General features: G+C 38.9%; 1 protein-coding gene and 1 long non-coding RNA gene across 6 annotated transcripts; one reads left to right on the forward strand and one right to left on the reverse strand.

Annotated features, from left to right (window-relative positions):
- Nucleotides 1–175: 175 nt before the first annotated feature.
- Nucleotides 176–18,977, reverse strand: LOC111273804 (MFS-type transporter SLC18B1). Of its 5 annotated transcripts, none has more exons than XM_022855754.2 (13): nucleotides 18,575–18,977; nucleotides 12,996–13,091; nucleotides 12,270–12,343; nucleotides 11,645–11,792; nucleotides 8,388–8,456; nucleotides 5,966–6,062; nucleotides 5,194–5,417; nucleotides 4,991–5,089; nucleotides 2,581–2,639; nucleotides 2,328–2,423; nucleotides 1,578–1,652; nucleotides 1,224–1,317; nucleotides 176–815 (listed from the first exon to the last, which is right to left on the reverse strand). In XM_022855754.2, the coding sequence occupies exons 1-13, from the start codon at nucleotides 18,830–18,832 to the stop codon at nucleotides 753–755; spliced, it is 1,452 nt and encodes a 483-aa protein (XP_022711489.1). In that variant the 5' UTR covers nucleotides 18,833–18,977; the 3' UTR covers nucleotides 176–752. The 5 variants fall into 5 exon arrangements, with proteins under 5 accessions (XP_022711489.1, XP_022711488.1, XP_022711492.1 ...); XM_022855753.2 differs by having other exon boundaries at nucleotides 2,581–2,669; nucleotides 18,575–18,976; XM_022855757.2 differs by lacking the exon at nucleotides 18,575–18,977 and adding an exon at nucleotides 16,653–18,206 and having other exon boundaries at nucleotides 2,581–2,669.
- LOC147753787 (uncharacterized) lies at nucleotides 6,104–9,479 on the forward strand. Its single transcript, XR_015316089.1, has 2 exons — nucleotides 6,104–6,867; nucleotides 9,118–9,479. It is a non-coding gene; the product is annotated as an uncharacterized LOC147753787 (long non-coding RNA).
- Nucleotides 18,978–24,613: the final 5,636 nt, after the last annotated feature.

A 24,613-nucleotide genomic window follows, 5' to 3' on the forward strand; every position in this document is an offset into this window, starting at 1 on the left:
CACCCAGCTTATCTTGCTAGGTGCATTACCGAATGTTGAAACTATCTCGCGCATCCAGCGGTACTCCTGGGTAATTATAAAACGTACATAATTTTGGTCATGCTTGAAATTAGCGACAGACCTTTAAGTGAACCACGCATTTCGGGTCTAAACACGATAGACTTTAAATAACCAAAAAAGCTTTTATGTTTAAAAACGTTTTATTCCTTTCTCAACTTCTGTTGGTTATCCGACAAATAACCGTAGATTAATATATATATATATATATATATATATATATATATATAGGATGAAAATATAATACAGGTGCTATTTACATGGCAGCAAAGCTCTTTAGCTCTAGGATAATTGTTCGATGCATTCTTCAGAGCTTCGTATTTGCTGGTCGTTATGAATATTGGTGGTCGTTCGCTTATCTTACATTACGACATATTTATCTTAATCTTATCTCTTGTGGTAACCGGCTAGCGGATGCGTTCCAGACGCTCCTGTTAAATTTACAATTAATTTACATATTTCTCTTATTGTAAAGCAGGACCTAGGTGACATCGGTGTCACTGGACGAATTAACCCTGTACAAATGAAAAATCAAAGGACAACCATTACGAGGTCTTTTCTAATGCTGCGCTATACTAACGAGCTAGTTACAACGGATGATATTGCTCTCAATCTTGAAGTCGAATTATGTTCATATGAGGTAGAATCGTTTCAGAAATCAATATCATATATTTTGTCCGATGCAGTCCCTCATTTTAATTGGTGGATCTGATCTTGTCGATGAGACTCTTGATGAATACGCCGAGGTTTACCACGCTCTGCAATACCAACCATCAGTAATAAGTTCTTACCGTATGGATTTGTTTGTTGCTGGCGATATTTGATCGTTATACGTTACGTATGCACTCAAATAAGATACTTTGCACTTTGTTAAATCGCACTAATAGAGTAATCGCTGTAATTAGATATTTTCGAAAACAGTGGCAGGTTTCGAGCAACAAAAGTTGGTTCGACTTCTAACGTATGCAAATACGTCATACATTTGGTGAGTGGATCCTACCAGTAGTAGTAGTATATTGGTTCATGTTACACAAGAATCTTTAAGTTACAGCCTTGAAATTTTGTTAAAACATCTTAAAAATCACTTAAAATCATGTTTGCAAACAGTTACAACAATTAAAGGTCAAAAAAAACTAGCGGTTGCCTTTTTTATTGGGTGAACTTACCCAGAAAAGAAGCAGGATAAAGATAAACATCGATCCCGTCCGATATTGAAATCTTTCTACGAGGTAGCTGGCAATCGGTGGAGTCACTATTGCCCTGTGATTATTAGTAAGCATTAAATATATCGTTCAAACGTGATATTGGTAAGATCAATGCGGACCCTTAGCTAATGAATTTGACTACTGAACGCTTCTAGAACAAAAATTGTATTGAGGTTCAGATTTTAGAAGTCGACGCTACTTCTAAGACGACGTATTTTCGATCTGTATGATCAGGTCGAAGCCTGGTGTTTTTAAATACTAGGCAATATTTGTATATACAAAAAAAATATTAGGTAAGTTGCTACTGCTGCTTACCCTAACACCATGAAAATAAATGTGGCACTGGCTATGACGCCCGATGTCTTTATGTTGCCAGGATAACCAGCTTTACTGCAAAGTGAGTATAATGGAAAATTGTTAGAGCTTTAAGTGACAGGTAAACCAAGTTTGCAACAATAACAAACCTAGTTCCTCATACTGTTTGATCATGTTTCCGTTAATTGCATTAATCTTTTGTTTAATTGGAAATGAATCTAATGCTCAACTATAGGCCTTAGAGTTTTGCACTAAGCATTAGCTGTTTTCAACCTAATAAATACAGGCTTCACGAAAATTGAGTTCCTTAGTATCTAGCCAACTTTTTTTTACGTAGTTTTCTCACTCGGATGTGTTTTAGGTCTGATACTGTTGCTAAGTGTTGCTTTAGACGGCTAGCTAAGAGCACGAAACGAACTATGTTTACGCCCGGTTTCGAACCTACTGCTGTTTAGTTTTCTGTAGCTCACACAGCTAATATTCTTGAGTATAACAAGCCAACACGTTATTATGTACGCAAGGACTAGATGTAAGAATTTTACTCCCAACAATCTTAATTTAGTTGTCAATAGGCGATATCACACCCGGTCTGTCTGAGCGGTCAAGCTAGGGTCGCGTTATGTCCAAGGGAGGCCACCAGTTACTCTTATGCTAATTTAATAATTACGTTTTCTAAATAGAGGCAAACGCCGTTTTAAGGTGTCTATACCCAATGCCTCTCTGCGCTCTCTATGCAAGAAGAGAACTTACATTGAGATCTTCAGAGCGTGAGCAAAGCCGCAAACGAATTGACCAGCCATTCCTAGTCCGGTGAACACTTGTGAAAGATAGATGAAGCTAAGTTTCCTGGAATAACAATAGTCCATAAGTTCAATACCAATGCATGTATGGTATTATACATATCTCTGATTATCTGAGTTACACTTTGAGATTTTGCACATGCTCAAATAACCTGTCTACGGCTAACTGCGCGGTAAAACAGTTTTGTAAGAGGCCTACTTACGGTTCACTTTGAATAAAGGGTGCGGGGCCAATAACCAGGAACGCGAGCGCTGTGCAAAGCTGACCAAAGAATAGGAAGAACTCTTCTTGCTAAAATGAACCATCACGGTACATATTTGTTCGCATTGTAGTAATAAAGAATCATTTCCATTTTTAATATTTGATTAACTTACAAATCTCATTTACAGCAGAACCATAAAAAATGTTCATATTGCAAAGGAATTTAGCTGGAAAAATGGTATTCAGAAACCTGAAATTCAGAGAGACATGCAATGCACGAGGGGTGTTTTAAGGTCCACACTGAGTGATTAAGGATTCGTCTGACCCATCCAATTTTCCGGATAGTTTACTTTGTTTCAATAGGAGGAACGTATCAAATAAGATCGCCACACTCTACAAAAATTGTTCAAGTACGAAGGAGTACATTAAATGGGTACTTCACATTGGACTAATTAATCCGTCTGCATCTATGCGTGTTCATGTGATTTCCATAAGTATAAAATCTAAAATTAGATTTGTTGATTGTGTTGGACGGATAGTCGGCTAGGATGTTTGTTATTTTTGAAAGCATGAAGTGACAACCTATCGTTAATCTATATATTTTCACACGGTAAGAGTCGGTATTAGACTAGTCACTGAGAGAACTATTGATGCTAAGCGGAAAATTATCCCACGGAAAGCCATTATTACATTATCCATGTTTCGAGTTATAAACAGACGTGAAAAACTATCGTATACTTAACAAATTTAAATACACGAAAAACTAAAAATGACGCCGATTGAACTCTTTAGGGCCGCGCTCAGTATGCTTTAGATCCACACTTATAAACTACGCAACAGACACCAAAATGGTTTCACAGTTCAAACTACAATAAGCTAATGGCTAACGTCGATACTGATATAGGATAAAAAGTATCTGATCTATATTTAGCTGTGTCAGATCACTTTTTTGCCACGCTAAGCCTAATAACTGTAGACAAGAGTGATGACATCTGATAACGGTTGAATTTTAGACCTGTCAGCTACCGCGCTAAAAAAAATTGTATATTCTTAAACTGGCGGCAGACTATAGCTATGTAAAGAAATTATGTTGTGGCCGAGTAAATAATCGTATCTCTTGATCAGCATGTAGACTACAATTTCGGCTTGGGTTGACATATTTATTATCTCATGGTTTTTCATCTTTGCGAAGCAGCTACAAATTAAAATACTTTACCTTTTATACCCGATGAACGTATTTAAAACAATGAGCGAAACCTAGTTTCTGTCTATTCTCACTCAAAACGCAGTAAGAGGTTAAATCTGATCAAGTCGACGTTGTCTTGTGGTCAAAGCCACCTTGTGTGCAAATGACTTAGTGATATGCGGAATCGAGCCGGTTTCAAATGCAAGAAGCTCTAGCCCCGCTCCATGCGACAATGATAGATTCGCTACTGACCGTACATCTGAACAAGACGATGGCGATGAAATTTAGCTAGGAGGCAAGATTGCGATAACTGACACTTTGTACCTCGACAGGTCGCTTCTTGCGTATGTCAGTTTGTTTCTGTACTTCAGATTGCTCTTTCCCGGCACGGCAAAGGTTTCACCGCGCACATTACCGAAAGATGCGAAAATGCAGCGTCGGCTACATGCACGATTAAATCGCCTCATCGCTTGTCCCTCGCCCGCAGCTTGCACGATTTCGAGATAGTTCCGATCGCAACGTATGGGATGCGCGTTATTTCGGATGATCTTACAGTGGAAAGCCTCGAACAACTGAACAGCTTCAAGATTACCTTTTTCAAAATAGCACTGGGCTTCACACTAAGACACGAAATCGCCTCGTGTATCTCCAGCACACTAGCCACTGCTGTCTGAGAGTCGGTCTGAGCTCCTAGCAACAAAAGTCTTGAGACTGACCTTAGAAATTGGAAGTAGACTTCCGTAGAGATTGGTGATGATTTCTTTGCTTTAGCTGCAAAGAGAAACAACGGGTAGGAAGGGACAAACCGGCTAAACAGACGTCATCAGCCGCTTTACCGTGCAAAACTCCCGCCATATCCCATGCGGGAAACCTGGTTCATACGAGCCTGATCATACATGTAGAGATTTCAGGTGCGGGTTGTGTGTGTGGGGGGAGGGGGAAACAAATATCACATCGCTCATCACCGCTTGTCTGTCTTTAGAAGATCTGGCAGAGCTTTCAAATTAGTTCTCTAAACTTAATAAGATTCATATCATTCGTTTGGCGCTAAACGTTTTAACTGTTCTATATTTTCACTCTGATTTTCTAAGTATTCGGCTATCACCACCAAAAATGAACAAATCTTCATTGATATCAATGTTATCGCAGATGTAGAGAACAATTCTCGAGCACAATCGGTACTTTACACAAACAATTTATGTAAAAATAAAAAATAATTACTTACGCCTAAATGGGAGAAGATTCCAGAAATAATTGCACCAATTGCGTAAGATGCAAACTGTACACAAAACACAAGGCCGACTCCTGTATTCGATAAATGAAACTGAAAAAACAATGTTATCAATGTGGAAGCACGCGGCGATATTAGTAGACGTTATTTTTGACCCAAGGAAACATATGTTCTAAAAACACGTTGAAACGACTAACCTGGGTCAGATAGCGTGCAAGCGTCGGTTCATTGAAGCTCATTACTACCCATGACAAGCATACGGTCACCATGTCAATGAGAAAAAGAGGTCTAAACACCATGCGACGATAGTCAACTTGACTCCCATTAACTGTATTCGTGCATGCACTGAGTTCAGGGTTACGATCTTGTTGATTTAATGAGTTGAATGATGACCTTGGAGCCAAGTCCTTTTCTGAATGACCTATATGAACCGAATTATAATTCATAGCTTTTAGGAAGGCGAGAATATAGCCTTACTAAGCATGTTCAGACTCACATTACAGCTGAGAACTAAACATGCTCTTTATAACTCTATTACAAGTTGTTTGTGATAATGGAAATTAATTACCATAGTATCTTATTTACAATAAAGCATCGTCAGTTCTGACTATCAGGTCGTATGAATCAGTTAACATGTATTTAGAAAACGAGATAGCGAATTTGTCAAATAGAGCTAAGCTTGATCGTACTTAAAATAAAGCTGTCATTTATTAAATAGTAAGCTATAAGCGGGAAACTGTAGGGGTACGTGGTAGCCTAGGTTAGAACTCAAGCGCGAACGCACATCGTTTGGTGCCACAAGCGAACTGTCTAATGCAATGCCTAATAGCGGTACTGGATATAAAAATCAAAATATTTTTAAATGGTTAACTTTTAAGAGATTCTGCCTTGACACGCCCAACAATTTACAAGTGACACAGATTCGCCCTATGCACGCTACCAAGTGCGGCAGCCGTGAAAGATACTCACTTCTGGAAGGTTTAATAGGTCCATTCTTGATGATTGTTGGAATCAGCATGACCATAATGATGCCTGACGCGAAGAACGGCAGCGAAAAATTCCAGAACTAATAGACAGAGCGTGAATGATAAGCGAAGGTAAATAATGGTATAGCTTCAAACTTCTCATGAGAACCTGATTTGCTTATGACAAACGCATGTGCAAATGACTTATAATTCAGATATGATATTTCTAATATTGGCAATTTTTCAAGTCGTTTTGAATATGGTATGTGATTATCGCGGTATTAAACACTTTTGTACTGCGTAACGTTGACTTCGGAAGTTTTCAGCTAAATGGTGCTTTTTCCGGAGCCAATACACTTAAGATTCAGGGTCGCGCATGCCTGTATATATATATTAGATGTCCCTAGTTGCATTTGAAACTATTAAACTTTTAGACCAGAAGAATTTCGAAATTATGTGATAGTATTCGTAGAGACTTAACGATAAGCTAGTCGTGTCAGCACAATAGCGTAGAAGAGCAAATGATTGGAAGAACCGTTGTTGTAGGGCACACAAAGATTGAAATGGCTGATGGGTAGTCCACATAATAGTCCATAGAAAGTTAATCTTAGATAATCCATTTCATTGTTGGATTCTATATGATACAGCAAGCTACCATCCATATTTCTTACATCTTCGTCGCAGTTATAAAGGGCGACAGTATTCTCGGATGCCAATAACAAGATCGAAATCATGCCGAAGGGGCAAAACAGAAACACATGTGTCGCGGTGATTGACTATTTTCTGTAGTTATCATCCTTTCAGGAAAGGAGGGGTCATGAAGAAACCAGGAAGTCACGTGGACAGGTGCGATCCTCGTATGGAGTAGTTCTTTGTTGAGGTGCCTTTTTTTAATACCAAATCGAGGTAAATACGAACGCCGATATTACGCACCATAGATTATACTTTAAGATTCATTTGTTATTGAGATTTCAGATCGGGTGTAAGTTACGTTAGTGAGCTTGAAGAATGGGTAGGTAAGCGGAGAGATTACGTAATTTAGGTATGCATTCGATCATTGCAGGCGGTAACGTTTTTATAGACACATACGCAGTTGTATCATAGCTTCCAGCACATTGTGTTTGGTTCCTTCGAAGCCAAACGTTTTGTGTTATGGTAAATATTTGGCTTTCTGAATGGTAATGGCTGACTTTGAGCACATTCACAGTAAATATATACTAAATAAGGTCGTCTTTTATCCTATATTTACTGCTATATTGTCTTTTTGATTGGTTGAGATATAATTGGGAAGAATTCCAAATATAACTGAAAACGCTAGTGTTTAGGAGATGATTTAATTTGGCTATCTCCGTTTTCAAGCCACAATCCCTTTAACCGAGGTACATTGCATGAGTACCGAGTAAAACCATGTTCATTAGAACACATAATGGTCATTTATTGCATGTTATAATATGGGCTATCCAACTGTAGGTTCTTTATCAGAGTGGAGTGCAGGGTAAGGCTTCTATTTCTTAGGTAGTAGTATTTTGAATTTTTATCAGTTTTAATTATAAGACTTAGAGTATTACCAGTCTATCTATGGCCATAACGCATTATACAATACAACAATAAAAAATTTAGTTATTTTTGAGGATACGATTGGTTTAGGGAATTGTATTATGTCATTGACCGTTTTCATGTAAATAATGCATTTCTATTTAGTTTCGAGTCGATTTAGGACAAGACTAATATTTGTATTATAAAAGATCCTTCACTACTGTCCGCTATTTTGGCATAAACCGAAATGTTGATCACGAAAACCTAGCCATTACGTACTGTCCACCGAGAGGCTTGAAAAAAAACAGTAAAGCTAGAAGCAACATCAAATATATCTATCGTATGGACAACTACTTACACATCCAGACTTCTTTGACCATTAGATATTCTTTATTAAATATAAGAGGTAATATTAAGGCCTATCCAGGCTTAAAATCTACTCGTTGCAGATAACCGGTAGCAATTGTTTCATTTTTAGAACCTGGCCAAATTAATCAATACTTAGTAGTATGCTCAAGGCTAATAAAGTGTCATGCGGTTTATGAAACGTAAATCACTCATGGCAGACAACTGAGGTCAGTCGTGCTTCTAATATGCCTAAATTCGCCACTGCTATTCACGCCTTACTCATAGCTACTTAACGTCTAGTTACTACCGGTTGTGTCGAATAGCATTGCAGATAAAGTCTAGACAAATAGCAAATAGGCATTATATTTCTACAGGTTTTTATTTGAAGTTGAAACTTACTTATTTGAAGTTGACTTTAAAATCGGCGTTACTTAATCATAACTTTCAAAAAAACTATTAGACGGTATATATAAGGCAGGCAATCAAAAATAGACCTGCGTGTAAATGATACTGTGTTTGACGGCTTATGCCAATTCACTTACATCTATGAGAACTCCGCCGGCTAACGTACCCACCATATTACCAATGCCCCACAGAAACTCCATCGACGCCTGAAAAAAGTAGTAAGATATTGAATAGTTTTTGTGGGACGTCTTAAATGTGCATTTACGTACTGAAGTCGATAGTTGTCTTGCTTGTTTTGGACAAAGCTAGAAACATGCAAACGGACTCCCATCTAATTTTTACTTGCTCAACAGAAGAGTTTACCTAAATCCTAGCTTCTTGCAGCTGACGTGCTTGTATGCGCAATTCCCTACCTTAAATTGGAAATAACTTGATAACAAATAAGTGGAAACGACAAACAAGCAAACCCTCGTACAGTAATGAATAAAGCATTTGACTTCAAATCAGAAGATTACAGGCTCGAGTCGTGTCGATGACGAGCTACCTCAGCAACTCTGTGAATAGAAGCAGTTCCTTCCTTGTCCAATCATGTAAATGCAGATGAATAAAATTAAAACAGAGAGCAAAAAAACTATAGAACTCGATGCGATGTTGCTAGTTATATTCCGGCAGAGGAACTGCAGGGTAAAGGAGCAAGCACACCTCCTTCGGAACTTATCAAATGGAACTGAATTCTCTGGATTGAATTTGTTGTCGAACTTTCCTTCGTGCTGTAGATTAAAGATGTGGGTTACAAATAAAGTGCACATTGATTTTTAGAAAAATAAGGGTGAAACGAAATCAGTTAATATTTTGTCGTTGTTTCAGTCTGCTGCTAACTGAAGAACGTATTTCGTACCTGAAGGGCTAAAATCATAACAGGATGGAAATTATCAGTCGTCTGTGGCCGAATCCACAGTACATCATTTTGTTTGACGCATTCTGGGATCCTTGCATTTTAAAAGATGTAAAGAAATTCACTTTTTCAGATAATAATTTCTTTGTTTCATTTGATAACTACCTTTTTTGAGCGTTAAATTTCAAATAAAATACATATACCAAATAAAATATATATATCAAATAAAATATAGATACAAAAATTATTATACAAGATATTCTATTAAGTACAATACTTGTAGATTTCTATGATTTTTTACAATATAATCGTTCTCCAATTAGATCTGAAATAATCGCCTTTCAAGAGCTAGAGCGTGTCCTGTACGATCAGCTAATCGATAAATAAGCTTTGTCTTTAATAACCGTTTGGTATGTACATTACCTTTAACATTCTTATCACTATTATATACTGATTCCTCTACGACGAGGATGTGCTGGCTTTATTTTATCACGGTTACACATCAATTATTGAGCTGCCTTAGATGCTTTGCTAGGAAGGTAGCCTGATTGATTGGATGTAATTCTTTCTGTTTGTAGAACACTACCGACCTTCATTTTCTGGCAAAGCATTCCGCGGGATCTAATTGCAACGTGTGATACATTTCTCTACTTCAAGGTAGAAATCCCTTGAGCTCGAAACTAATTTGCAAATTTTGGCGAATGTATAAATTGTAGTTAAAAACTTCGCTAGAAAAAGCAGCTCCAACAGTTGCAAGATAATCGGACTTCTACGACGTCCTTAATCTGTAGCGATATTTCGATACTACCCAACGGCTTAAAATTGCCGTTCGGGGTGTTGGTACAGAATATAACAGATTGATCTTTTTTTTAGGCGTACCTGGGGGAGTGCTCTAATAGCCTATTTGATAATTATAAGATGCCTGTAACAAAGGTAGACACAAAAAAATAAAGCGGGAAGTTAAAAAAAAAATTGTGGAACATAGTGAATTCAACCAAATACGATCGTAAAGGTATTCTTTTAAGTGCCTATTCATGCTTTGAAACACTTTGAAAATATGCTGGATAATAACAATTCCCATGTTTATACTAAAATTCTTCTTCTAATTACTGTTGTTAGCTTGTAACATCGGTAGTTTCGCCGTCATTAGTGCCGGTCTGTAGGCACATAGAAAGGTAGCCACAGCAGAAATCAACAGGTAGACTAGCAATACAGCGAAACCGGGTTCTGGTGAAAGCCTCCATGAAATTCATATGGTCGCAAACTGGGCAGCAAATGTATGAACGGCTGATAGTCAGTTTAGAGAGACGTGTATAGCATAGACAAGGGAGCGTAATCCAGATGCCGCCAGCAGCTGTAGCAATAAAAATCGTGAAATGAACGATCCTAATATTAGCTCTAGCGTTCTCCATAGTGGCTCGTTAGTGTGCACCCCTAGATAGTAGCTGACAGCTACGGCGCACATAGTATACTTTGAATTCACCTCACAAAGTTGGACCCACAACCGTTGACCTCACGTTTTATGCTCTTTTAAGGACAAACCTTTTCGGCGTTTCGTCTTCTACAAAAATACCGTTTGGCCAGGACAATCGACGGCAATCCTTTTCAATGCAGACCAACGTCATTTATTTAAATCTGCTTTTAAAAACAGCCACCAGTTCTGAGTTCTCCGTAATATGACTGGAATGTCCTCGGGGAGCAATGAGGCACAATGCAAAATACACAAAAGAAATTAAAGAACTTTAATCAAGGACAGACCATAATAGATGTCGAACGATAGAGTTGATAAATTGAAGTGGAACCGTGTGCTGCTTTGAAAAACGGTCACAAAGCGATTTCTTGAATCAATTGAATTCAGCGATTATAAAGGTAAAACTATGCACAGCGACTTACAGCTCCTGCTTGCTTTTTTGCAGTTATGTACGGTCTGTCGCAACGATACTGCAATATATTTGTTTACTAGACTCAAGAACACTTTAGGCTAAATGTGGATATATTTTGTTCGGTCCTAGATGAGGCCAGCCACGTGAAGCAATGCTTAACGGCAGTCCCAAGCGTAAAACTTGAAATATATGTTCTAGCTACGTAACACCCGAAAGGTGGTAGTTACAATTGTTCTTCTGGTCTGCTCCCTCGAATAGCCCATTCCGCCCTGTCGTTTATGCGCTCAGGCTTCATAGCGGGTAGAACAAATTGCCATTACTGTTGCCACAATATGATCAGGCCTGCTCCTTGCGATCACTTTCAACGTGAAACAACGTACGGCTTTATTTATGACGAAAGACAGAATTATCTAGAGGTTGCAAAACGTTCAACGTTTGATCGAGATAGAGGAACAACTGTCTCTGCTTCCTCTACGTGCTTCAGCTCTGTGTTGACCGCGACGAGAGTCATAGCTACAGTTCAATCTAACAAATCATATAGTGCTCTGTAATTGAACTTGATTGAAATTCTAATTTATCCTAAGACAAATCACTCAGGATCTCTATGAATACGTACAATGATTAGGCCAGGTTTAGTGCTAAAACGCTCGGTGAGTATCGAATACATCGAAATTGAATACGAACACGCGAGAAAGCCTCCAACGACCGCGAGAGGAAAAGACAGTCCAATAAAGATATTTCTGTCATTCACCCAGAACAGGGATCTGAAAATTAATATTAGTAAACATTAATTAATGATTTGCAAAAAATTCAACAATCTATTTTTAGAAAATTCACCTATCTCAAGAAAAGAGCGTCCTCAGATGGTGATCCAGTGCGCGTTAGCTATTGTACACTGCTGTTACATTGTGATGACATGCGGACCGCCTCTAAACTTGGCCATACTTGTATAAAAGATTAGGTTTCTACCGAAATGTTTTACAAAATCGAATCAGGAAAAAATATGCTATATAACATACGCGATATTATTAACCCACATAATCATTTTCGTTTATTCTTTGCGATAAGTAAATAGCACCCACTACAAAACTAATTGGGACCTACTACCCATAGCTGGTGAAATCATCATCTGGAAATAAGCCTGTGAACATGCTTTTCACATTATTTCCTATTCACGGAAACAATGCTCTCATATACTTAATTTCCCTTGAAGGTTTAAAATAGGTATCTTGAAGACTAACCCGATGCAGATGTCAAACAGGAAAGTTCCGAGCAGTCCAACAACGTACAACGGCACCGGACTGAATTTCTCGATCTAATGGATTTGAGGAACGACATAATTCGAATCAAGCGACAACAATTTTATTATTATGATGTATCATGTTTATATTCTTATTTAAACATTGTTTGTCCACAGGAGTGTCTTAGCTATCTAACGATGTACGAAGGCATCAGGGGCAGTGTTACTTGACCAGCCTTCACCGCGCTAGGCATGTTTACCTTCAATCCAGACCTAAACTTTTATTTAGATGAGCTAAAGCCTCTTAGCATGAATTTCCGTTGAAGGCTAATGGAATATTGTTGGGTAGAGAGTCTCACCAGTCAAACTTATCTGGCCATTAAAGTCTCTAGTCACCTTTGCAGCGGAAGGTTGAACCTTGTCAGCTACCGCGCTACGTCGAGTACCCTGTGCACTCCTGAACAGGAATATCTATCATACAGAAAACTGTATATATTTTTTTCGATATAAAACTGAATGTGAATGCCTGTGAATACTGCGTAAAATTGATTGATATTTGCGAGAAAGAAGACGCAGGAGTCAGATCGACTAGAAGACTCCCTGTTTGCTACTGGACAAAAGCTAAATACATAACGACTCGACTCCCCACCCCCAATTCCACGATTTTCTAAACGTAACAAACTGATAGCTCCTCATTTCGATTAATTTCTACATGCAGGAAACGTACCAATTTCTCTGATGTAATCGATCCAATAAACATAAACAACTTGAACACCGAAAAAACATATCCGTAGACACTCTGATGCACACCCTTAAGGTCAGCCTGAAAAAAAAACAGATAAGGCTATCAAATCCTTTACCATTCTTTATTGCAGAAAAATACTAAGAAATATTTGTCTTGCGTATAAAATTATTGTTTGATACCGTTCTAGCTTTTGAGTCGTGCCGGTTCTTCAGTTATGGACATGCTCCCAAAGGAAAGACATAACAAGCGCATTAGTGTATTGCCAAACTACCGTGCTGTCAATTTTCTATTTGAATCGGGAATAGATTTTCTGGCTGGAAGTCCATTTTTTTTTTCATCTGTAGACTTAGATCATAAACAGATGTGGACGTACGTTTGTCTCTCTTCTCCATGGAAATATTATAGACATTTCATTCTCTAAAATATCACTTTAAGCAGGATTCACTTCTATAATGTACACATATATCAGTGCGTGATCCATTATACGAATAAATACCGAATGAAAGATTTTACTCAAAATTTATCAGTTGTCAGGGTCGTGTCATTTATTTTAGGGATCCTTGCGGAACCGATGAAGCCATCCATCTATAATTGCAACTCTCCCTGCATCATAGGGAGCAGGAGTGTCGGCAATAAAGCAACTACACAGCAGAAAACACTGTTTTGCTTTGATAACCCTTCAAAGGATGACGGATAACGAAAAAAAAAGGAAAGATTTGCTAAAAAAGAATGATTGTATCAGCAACTCTGCTCTCTCTACATTTATTCTGTTGTGACGAACCGAAACCAAGAAGAGCACCTAGCAACAGTGACCGATGATTAACTTATTTACCATTAGTTAAGAGTCAGCTTTAAAAGTCTCAACTGACTATGGTTTACATCTGTTAGATAGCAGGAAAACTATTCTTAGATTGAACGTAAAGCCAGCACACTTAAAATTTAATACAACTACAAAATCTGTACATGGATTTTATGAACTAGCAACGTCAGCTTCGAAAGATTAGACACATTTGAAAGCCATATAATGTGCGATTCCACATGGTCTAAGCAAGACAAGGTGAAAGAGAGTATGGTTTGAAGGAACAAGTTTATGTTCAATATGTTTTACTAGTCAGCCTAAATAGCTGACGAAAAAAATGGCCTTTTAACTTACCTAATTTGTTACTATATGGCAGCAATATACACAGTATGCCACTTGCATGGCCTTAATGGGGAAAGGTACACTCTAGAGTCTAAAATAGTGCATAAATTTTAGTCGCCCTAGTGGCTATTTCCTTAAACATTTGATTTGTCTACTTGAGATACCGTGACAGTATACAATTAACTTGATGATTCCTGACAGTAGTTGTCATAATAGAAGGCGTGATGGAATGTAAACGGGTTACTTTTAGGCTCGAAAAGACGGACGTCGTCAGACGTCCGTTGAGACTCTTGTGCTTCTAGAACCACTTGGTCAAAACAGCCTTCGCTCGGCAAAAAAAATTGAGCAGACTTCTAACCACTAAATCACGACATTCCTCACCCTTTTTTCATCGGTACCCTGTCTTCAAGTTGTCGTTTATTTAATAACTGTTATTTTTGAGGTGGCAGTATAGGACAATATCTAAATCACACTTAAGTAGTCGGCAGAACGAATGGTATACAACATCCATAGTTCTGATACGTGCCCTAAACCAGTCTCATACTGGTGGATAAACACTTCGCAAGTTTCTGATTAGTTTTGACTGACAGAACTGTGGAAGCGAAATATTAACAAGGATATTCGTGGCACCCAATATGTTTCTCTAGGGCACCGATAGTTAATTGTTTGCCTAATTACTATAAATTTAGCTTTACCGCTTTTTACGTATGGAATGGATCGTCCGAGACTTTCCCACAGAGAAAGACCTCTTGCAAAGGGTGTCTATTATAAGCCAGACGAGTGTCTATTCTTTTACCAAACACTTTTCTTTTTCATCTGACACCGAAACAATCAACAAGATGCACCAATCTGCGCAGTTGCCATTATTCCAGTATGCCGTTGCGATTGGTCCCTTGCCGTCTGTTCAAGTTAAATAACGGTAAAGTCATCCTAGAAATAGAGGAAGTCGGGCATTCTATAAAGATTCTTTTGCAAAATAGAACTACACCTTATTATAATGCTAAGACTCCAATCTGCTACACTTTCTAATTGGCTTAAACATTTACCCGAAAAGTTTTATTTCACACACTCATACACACACCCACACACAAATATACATGTACAACGCTTACGCTCAAAAAATCATGCTTATTTTTAATGAGTAAACCTGTTTCAAAAAACTCTGACAATTAGCTTATATTTGTGTTTCATGTTCAAAGTAAAAAAAAATTACTAAAACTAACTATGGCAAGTGGCAAGACTAGTGAGCTATATCTATTGATCAGTATGGGTGGGAGATCATCTTGTTATTGTCATTCTATCTGTGGTACGGATGTGCTTTAGCAGATTCGCTATCAATCAGCATTAACACATGTGGTCATTGCAAACAATGAAGTCTAAATGACCCTTTGTTGTTTTCAGAATGCTTTTGTGATGATGCAATGGCGATGTGTTTGTTTACTGAACTTAAGGGATACTGAGCTAGCCGAGTTTCGACACTAGGGCTTGAAGTAATATTTGAACTAGTTCTAAAGCAAAACCTCTGTATATGGAGTCTAGGGTGGGAACCTCATAATGAACCACTTTGGCAGTGAAGTCTTTAAAATAGAGGAAGCTTTTTAGTCAGGCATAGACGCACCTCGTTTTGGGCTGGAGCCAGTGCTCTAAAAGTAGTGTCTAGCGGAGAAATTGGACGTGAAACCCTAAGTGTTTATCGAAGCCTGTAGCATTTTAGGGAACAAGTGAAGTTCTATCAATCAGGCAATAAATCTACATTCGTAACGTACTAAAGCTGTTTCGGTTGTAAACACAGAATATTTTGTATGGAAAAGCATAATTATGTATGTAAATGGGAGTGTATACGTCAGCTAAAAAAGTTACCTTCAAACTATAAAATGATCGACTATTCGATATACAATAAGGTAGGTAACTTCTTGTAGAAAAAAAAGTATATTTGGACGCTTTATAGTTACACACATAAACGCGATTGCTAAACTTTCCTTTTTGTCAAAACCCATTTATAATTGCAGCACCTAAGAAAGGCTATTTTGTAAAATAGTGATTGTCGAGCGGCACCTCGTTCTTCCTACCAATGGCCTAATCAGTGTGATATAAATGTTGTATTGTCCCTGAAGTATACGTTACGTAATTGCTAAGATTAAACGAGAGAATCGCACGCCCGTAAAATTTACTATCTATTTTAAAGCGACGCCACAACTTTCTAATTCATTCATTATTTGCGTTACAGTGTGCGTAAGAATCATATCACGCATATGGTTTATCATAGACCAGTATTGAAGCAAGCTGACGATAGCCATTTTGAAAGTTATTCTTTAATTATTAGTTAGCTACTTATTAGTAGTAGCCGTCGTAGTAGCAAAGTCTTAGGTGCTACACGGGGCGCCCACGGAGGAGCGTACCGCATTTAGAGGCAAACGGACGACGAAATCCTAGAAAGTGTAGGAGAAACTGCTAGCGATAAGGGTGTCGATAGCCTATACAACCTAGAAAGTACACACTGTAATCGTCCTGGAACGGCCGATACACTTTTCCGCACTCATCAAAGGCAAAGTCACACCCAGGAATAACCCAGCACTCGTCAAGGAAGCGGCTTAACGGCAGAATATGAAGCAGTGGAGTACGTTACCAAAAGACTTCCCAGGAGAATGGACTCGTTGTTTAATCGCTGACCCGGCGGTCCGTTCTCACTGAGCTCGAAAGCAAACGATCAACAAAGTGAAAACAGAAAATGCCACATGTGTGACGTGTAATGTAGACGTTGTTGAAGATGTGACACGCATTGTCCAAGGCTGGTGTTTTTTGTCTCGTCATATTCGGCTGCTCGATTTGTTTGTTGGTGAAGTATTACTCTTGGAGACGATAAGAAGCCTGTTCAAAATAAACCTCCATAAAGTCAAGAAGGGAGAAGCGAGAGTCGAAGAAAAAAACGACATTGAAAGGCGGGTTTATGAAAAAAAAAGGCCTATTATTTGTGTGTGAGAATGGTGCCAATAGGGAGAAGCAGGATAATTTATGTAATTTAAACTAGGGCAGTGATATATTGGTCACCGTAAATGTTGTGGTGATTACTCAATACAGTAAATGTGTTGAACACTTTTATTAAAGCTTGATTTTCAACGTCCAGCTGATTATCCAGTATACTGCATTATTCTCTGGTATAAGGAATGAATATGTTATATCATATTATGGACCCGTTTTGTTTTACTGCCTGCAGCTCCATGTGTGGAAGTTGTGCTAGGAATATGAAATAGTAAGGCCCTTTGTTTCTAAGCACATGCGAATCGTTGGCAATTTATACCTTCAGATTGGTCAGTGGAGGTAGTTGAAGTATCGTATGGATGTTACACCCTTTACTTAGACTTCATGAACTTCTATCTATATTTGAAAGTGACTGAGTTACAGTTGCGCTGAGTGTAATTGTAAGGTAGTCTTCCGACGAGGCAGAACAAGTAATCGATGATCCGAATATTTGCATTTCCGGCTACCAATGTCTATGGTAATGGTAACAATGTTTGCTCAACGTAGTCTGCCGAAACATTTGGCATTAATTCATCCATTGATTCTCTGTGATGATGCTTTACATATTGAGGGCCCTTCACGTCAGAGAGTGCCCTACACGAAGTAAAGCTCACTTCTACCGTCCTCGAAGCGCGCACTATCGATCAGTGAAAGTCGACTATCTATTGGTACTGACAGCGCACATAACTCATATGATTCCCATATGCGGTCTCAGATACGATCTACATCTATCGATAATAATGCATACATAACGTCAGTTTCAGCACTCGCCGTCACGCGATATTTTGGCACAAACGGCGGCCAATCTTTTCCGATCAGTGTTAATAAGTGTATTTTATTGCCAATTATCTAAAGCTACCAGAAAACAGTGCTTTCTGGTATCTTTAGATTGGGGTGCGTATGGGAATCTCAACTAGGCATAAAATGTCACATAGTAATACTATTATACAGATGTCAAAAGTCATATATTTGTATGTATATCGGTTGATTATGTGTTCGATGTAGTTATAAGCTGCGAGTTGTGCAGTTAGCTTCTGTCAATGGACCAAAAGTCAAACTCCTTTTGAGGAATCTAGCCGTTTTACAACAGTATTACGTATCACAATGTATCGCAATAATGTACGTGTGGCCCCAGTCCAAACTCGTTCGCTTTTCGTAGAAGCACGTTTGCCCCGGTCGTAAGACTGAAAAACCCATTATTTTAAGCCGTAACGAACATTACATATGACGAAGGTATTGTTGGCGGTACCACTAACAGATACGATTGTGTCGTGACTAGCTGAAGCTCATTCCCAGTCCTTTTGTGCATGCTTTTCTGATCAATCACAGTATCCTAACGAATCAGTATTCCATGGTTCACTGATACATTTCTTACACAGTACGATTCATCAACATAACTCACCAAAGTGGGATAGAATGGTGCCAATAGGGAGAAGCAGGCCGAAAACCAAAACTGCGAATGAAGCACGGGTACCAGCCATTTCTTGCGCCACAGCCATTTAGCGGCCTGCTGGATTGAGGAAAGAAAGCCTGACACTGGGTCGGGAAGTCGGGACGGCGTGGATATGGCCGAAACGGCAGACGCTCGTGACAGCCCGGACATCGTAGAAAAGCCGGACGTCGAGTCCAGGGGACTCCGTCGTGGAGGAGCATTTTCCATGGTCACAAGGCTTCAGAGTGGAGAGCTTGTTCGGCGTTCACTGTCCGTGCTAGAATAACTTCTTTGCCCAGCGCGATTCGTTTAGTTGGCATGAACTGTGAGTCATTCCAGAGCGCCGGACGCCTGCTACAGATCCGTGTTGATAGTAATGAGCAGGCGACACGACCTCCTTAGCAGCGGAAAGAGTTACTAGAAAATATCACAGAGAAGGTACTCGCTCGCTAGCAGTTAATGCTACAATCGTAGCCATACCGGCGGCGGCAGTATCGGCGACCTTTCGTTTACATATGCTATTATAGCATTTTGTCGCACGGATCATAACGTCCGTCGGTACGAACGTCGGCTGTCTGTCAGTGGTGTGAAAGAGGGATAAAGGTAACACGGACTAGCGAGGAAGAATGCCCACCACAGTAGTTAATTCCCGTAAAAATGGCCCTATATCGACGGGCAAGTGACAAAGCGTATGCATAACAGGACATTGATGGCTGGATCAACTATGTAGGCAGAAAACACTTCGTCTCGACGCGCAGTAATGGTAGGCACGCGTAGTAGACGCAGGGCTGTCAAAAGTAAAGATACTGAGCAGACGAAAAGAGAGAACTAGGTTCAAGAAAAGTCTGTTACTAGATCATGTTCCATGTTAACGGTCAGTGAGGTCGCTATGCAATAACTGCATATTGGAAAGTAGATAATTCACCTAGAAAATAGATATGGCGTTCTTCATTTCCAGTAGGTTAGAAAGTGTTTCAGCTGTGGCCTGGACAAGAGCATAGCGAATTCATTGACATACTCTTCCCGCCATTTGTCAACTTGCACCTATTCCGTGCAATGCTACCTTCTATCTATGTGAATCAATCGTTTTCATTATTAGTAGCTATATAAAAATCTTCCACTTCCTTGGGTTGTATTAAATTGTAAATAATGCAAGTACATTCTTTTCGAATAATTGCCCTAAACGTTCTCACTCTGAAAATCATTTTCATCAAGATGCCGCGAAAGGTAACATTTAGCTGAACTGCATGAGTATTACGTCAGCACCATTTCGAACACATTCATTAAAAAACCAAACTTTTTTCTAATAATTTTTTGGAAATTACTAATGCGTCAAAGGTATGATTTGCTTGACGGCTTGCTGTTACCCGCCATCTAGCAAGCATATTGGGGTGATAACCAATCTGATATAGGATGAGCTTTCCAAAGCGAGCTACGCTAAACTATTCGGTAGCGTATGCACAGACAAAATGTCTACGAAATACTTTTTAACATTTTTAGACGACAATTTAACTTAGTTGTACGTATGCGGCGTTGAGGAACGTGCCAAAAGGCTGGTCCGCCGTAGTCAAAATGGCGGCACAATGGAGTATGGTAAAGAAATTAACCATTCGCCATGGTATTTTAGACTGGCTAACGCTGTTTAAGGTAAATTATTAGGCCAACGGAAACTAAACAGAATAATGTCAAGGGTTTGGATCTATTTGGTTTACATTGTCTCTCTTACGAAGATACAGGTATTAGAATCTACGACTACGCTAAGTGCTGTTACAAAAAAAATGGGACTGTCCCATATTCCCTTTACTATCTTAAACACATGGAATATATAGAATTCTCTATTCCAGATCAACAACACAGGTTCGATAATGCCTAGAACATAATCGTTTAAATGGGCGAAAAATCTATTATCTTACAATTGTTTTCATTCCATTTCGGCTAAGAAAGTAGCAGAAGCCACTTATGTATGTATAAGTTTGAAACCACAGCCGAGGCAAAGTCAGTCGTACTGAACGCTGTATCTTTTCTGTTTTTTGCTTAATTCCTCTACTACAAGTAACTAAGTTGTTTTTGTTATTATTATGCTGTATTTGACATTATATATATATATATATATTTTTTTTTTTTTTTTGTGGGCCTGTAAAGCATATTTTCAGATCCTATAGTTTAATAATTTGTTTTTCAAAAAATCAGTCGAGCAGAAGAATAGATGGCTTGTTTTCATTTTGACATGAAGGAGAAGTTAGACTAAGCGTGCATTGTTCTCCATTTGTCCCTACAAATTTTACCTCTTAGATTCAGAGATTTGCAGTGAAGTGTCTTAAATTCAATTGACATATAAAACTATAATCTACCTACTACCGTCTTACCATCCGTAGCGAGGAAACTAATGAAATCGGACAGGTCGAGTCGTTTATTTAGAGGTAAAGTTGAGACATTCTTCGTAACTTCGCACCAAACAGAGGATGCTGAGTTTACTTACGAAAGTGACCGTGCGTAACGATTGTGCTTTTAAATTGAAAATCATGTACCGCCAAGACGGAAACCTGAAAGCTTGAATAAATGCATACTACATAAATTGCGCTATAGCTGATTCCTGCAATTTTAGGCAGGTCTTTTTTTTGGCTAAGTCCTCACCCTATCCATGCCACATAATCGTGATAGATTTCTAGCGGGGCGCCGCCAAAGACTCTCGTTACTAGGTAAATAGGTAAAAAAAGAAAGGAAAAAAGAATACACGAGGCTGAATAGTAAAAGGGTAACACAAGAAGCCACGTGTCACAAGTAAGGAGTGACAGAAGGACGACATATAGTGTACGTACTTGATGGTAAGAGCTCAAAAAGAAATGTTGAAATTGAGCTAATACCTTATATCCGATTTTTTTTTTATCGTAAGCCTCAATCTTGTCCGATAGACATATCCGGATAGCGAACAAATAACACTCACATTGAAACAAGCATTAATACCACTTATATTCATGTTCTCATCTCTTTTAGCTAATTTGACGACCATCTGGAACCGTTTTTATCACTAGTATAATGTAGCCCGCTGGAAATACTATTATCATAAGGTATAAAATATGAATATTAGTCCGCACTAAATGCACGTTTAGATTAGATCAACGTTTCTTTCCATTATCGTAGCAAGGTGTGATCTATATCTGCCCATTTTACATATACTATACAGTCCAATTTTGTATCAAAAGCCCATCTTAAAAAAGATTTGCTTTCTGCCTTCTTTACGCGAAACAATAATCTTTGGCATAATAAGCTAAAAACTAGGAAGGTCGAGGAATACCGCTCTTGAATTGGTTTCGTTATATTACATGTGTCAGATTGCTTGCAAGTACGCTAAGAACAATGGATTTCTCTTCATTACGACACAATTTAGGGCGGTTATCCAGCGGTTACCCAGTTCGATACAACGACATAAACGGACTTACTCCTTGGTAAAGCGATATTGGTTGAAAGGAGAATCAGTCAGTTGATAAATCATTTTCACAAAGTTTACTATAGTACATACATGAATTAGTAAAAGTGTTGAGCTTCCTTATTAAGCAGACACCTTACAATACGATAGCAGCATAAAATATGCATTAAAAAAAACAGCAGAAAACCGCAGAAAATCGCTATCACTCCTGAACGTACGTTTAAAACTAAAGGTTATCAACAGTACTCCGTTACGATGGCATCCTTTTCAGCTGAAACTCTGTCGTTACGTATTTCCAACAAGACGACAGCGTAGCAACTAATTAATCATTTCTTTCGACACCTAGGTAAACAAACATTTATACCTATAAATACCTTCCGCCCGGCTGAACATGGTAAGTACTTGCTTTATGCTTGCATCATTTTGCCTCCGCAATGCGGTACTATGAACTGATACCAATTCAGGTGCAGTGTTTGCTACTGTTGCTGTTGTTTGTCAGTTCTACTCGGGAACAATAACGGGGTTGAGAACCCTTTGTTTTGTCGGACCGGACAGTTTGTCATCATGACGTTCTACAGTTACGAATATCCCGATCAGTGACTAGGTTTGTGCCGTCTGTGACAGTCAGTGTCCGTATGCGCGCATCTGCATATCCCTGCCAGTGTCTACTTGCGTCCGTACAAACAGGCCTGTTTTTGACGTGTCTTGCGTCAAAACGAGCGTGTCGCGCTCATTACGTTGCCCACTCGTCGGAGATGAGAGGAGCCGCATCAATAGTAGCAATGCCATTTAGGCGTCGCACTGTCGCGGCCTGATTTCGCTGACTGTGAGAGCACTGCAAGAAAACGAAACGAGATCAGCGAGGAAGAAGAACGCCGGTCGGTCGACTCGGCTTGAATATCGCCGACACGATTGATGTCACGTTCATTGGACATCAGTCAGCGATCCCGACGTCGATCACGAATTCTGATTACCATACACAATGCATGGGTCATCAGCGAGCTGCTAGCAGCACCCATGTTGATCTCCGACCATACACTGCTCTTACCTAAGCAAACCGCGTCGCCGACTTGTGCGCCAGCCCTCGTCGTCAGCACGTCTTCCCTAATCTTGCCGTCTGACCCATCAGCCGCGAGTCTGTCATCACTAGCTAGTTAGGCATCGCCTTTACCGTAGCTATAGCATAAGCTACATCAAGTATATATATATACGCCAATTATTGTATATTTGTACACTGATACATACTTTTTGTCTTCCCAGTTACCTATTTCGCGAGATTACTTGCTGTTTCCCAGCCATTTGTTGGCTAGAAGTGTCACGTCTACTGCAGGCTTATCTGTAGTTGATATTTAATACAGTAATCGATGTGTAGTACAGGCGAAAATTTACCGAAAACCAAGTTTTAAACTGTTGAACATGGCACGTTTACGTAAACGGTAACTAGAACGAGGTGCTGGAGGCACTAACCGGTCTGGAAATGATTAGACATATAAACATCCATGTTTGTCATTTTTGTGAACATATATAAAACACTGTCTATAAACTCTACACGTTTTTGAAAAATGTTAATAAAAGGCGTGAATACAGGTGGAACAGTAGAAATTAGCTCGTTCTGTGCGGCAGCAAACTTTTCCTCTATCGCAAGGCGTTTCAAAGGAGAATGAAAAGGTTCGCCGAATATTTTAGCCTCAACTCCCTGTATCAAAATCGCATCATCCATAAAATCATGCAAGGTGGCGTTGTGCCTGAAGTGAACCACAATGAAGTAATAGTTACGAGCCTCTCATATATATATATATTCTACACTGCCAAAAATCTTAGGAAGGGAGCTTGCTTAAAGCAAAACACGTGTAGAGTGCACCCATTGGATCAATTTGTTTGGAATTGTCTCAAGCGCGCAAATATCTGTGCGAAACATAGTACGAATGAATATTTTTTCCCTAAAGAGTAAAATTTGCTTTTACATTTAAGGCGTAATGTTAATTAGAACAAATGGGCCCTTTTTGACGAGTAGCTCAATAATCACCGAAAATTTAGGAGACGTTTGTTCATTTCGAACTCTATAAAATTTGCGAAGAAAACTTTTGATTTTTCACTTTCTGCGATTTAGTCGTAATTAATCCAAATAGTTATCGTAGCTGATGATAGAAGAACGATCTCAGTTCATTTTCTAGGTGCAGGAACACTTGTCCAGATGAAGTTTTTTTTTCCCCTAGAAGAAGGCATATTGTAGCTCTCGTTGATCTGCGAAATGGTTAATAACTAGTTCGAACTATATGGTTTAAATTGAACTAATACCGAAAGATCATAGATTATGAAACTAATTGACATGGAAAAATAGCATAAATGTAGCACGATATTGAGGTGATAGCACTGATCTAATTGGAGAACGAGAATATCTGTAAAAAGGGCACTGGGGCTGAGGTCAGTTAAGGTGGTGGACTGAAGCCACGTGTACGGCTTAACTAATTTTATCTAATGAACTCATTACACAAAGGAAATACAATCACTCTGTTAGTTCTGTTCGAGTAGAATATGACAGGGAAACTGCAATCAGGTGTTTATGTAGATTGAGGTCTGGG

Source organism: Varroa jacobsoni, unplaced genomic scaffold, assembly GCF_002532875.2.
Source record: "Varroa jacobsoni isolate VJ856 unplaced genomic scaffold, vjacob_1.0 scaffold_228, whole genome shotgun sequence".
Taxonomy (NCBI): domain Eukaryota; kingdom Metazoa; phylum Arthropoda; class Arachnida; order Mesostigmata; family Varroidae; genus Varroa; species Varroa jacobsoni.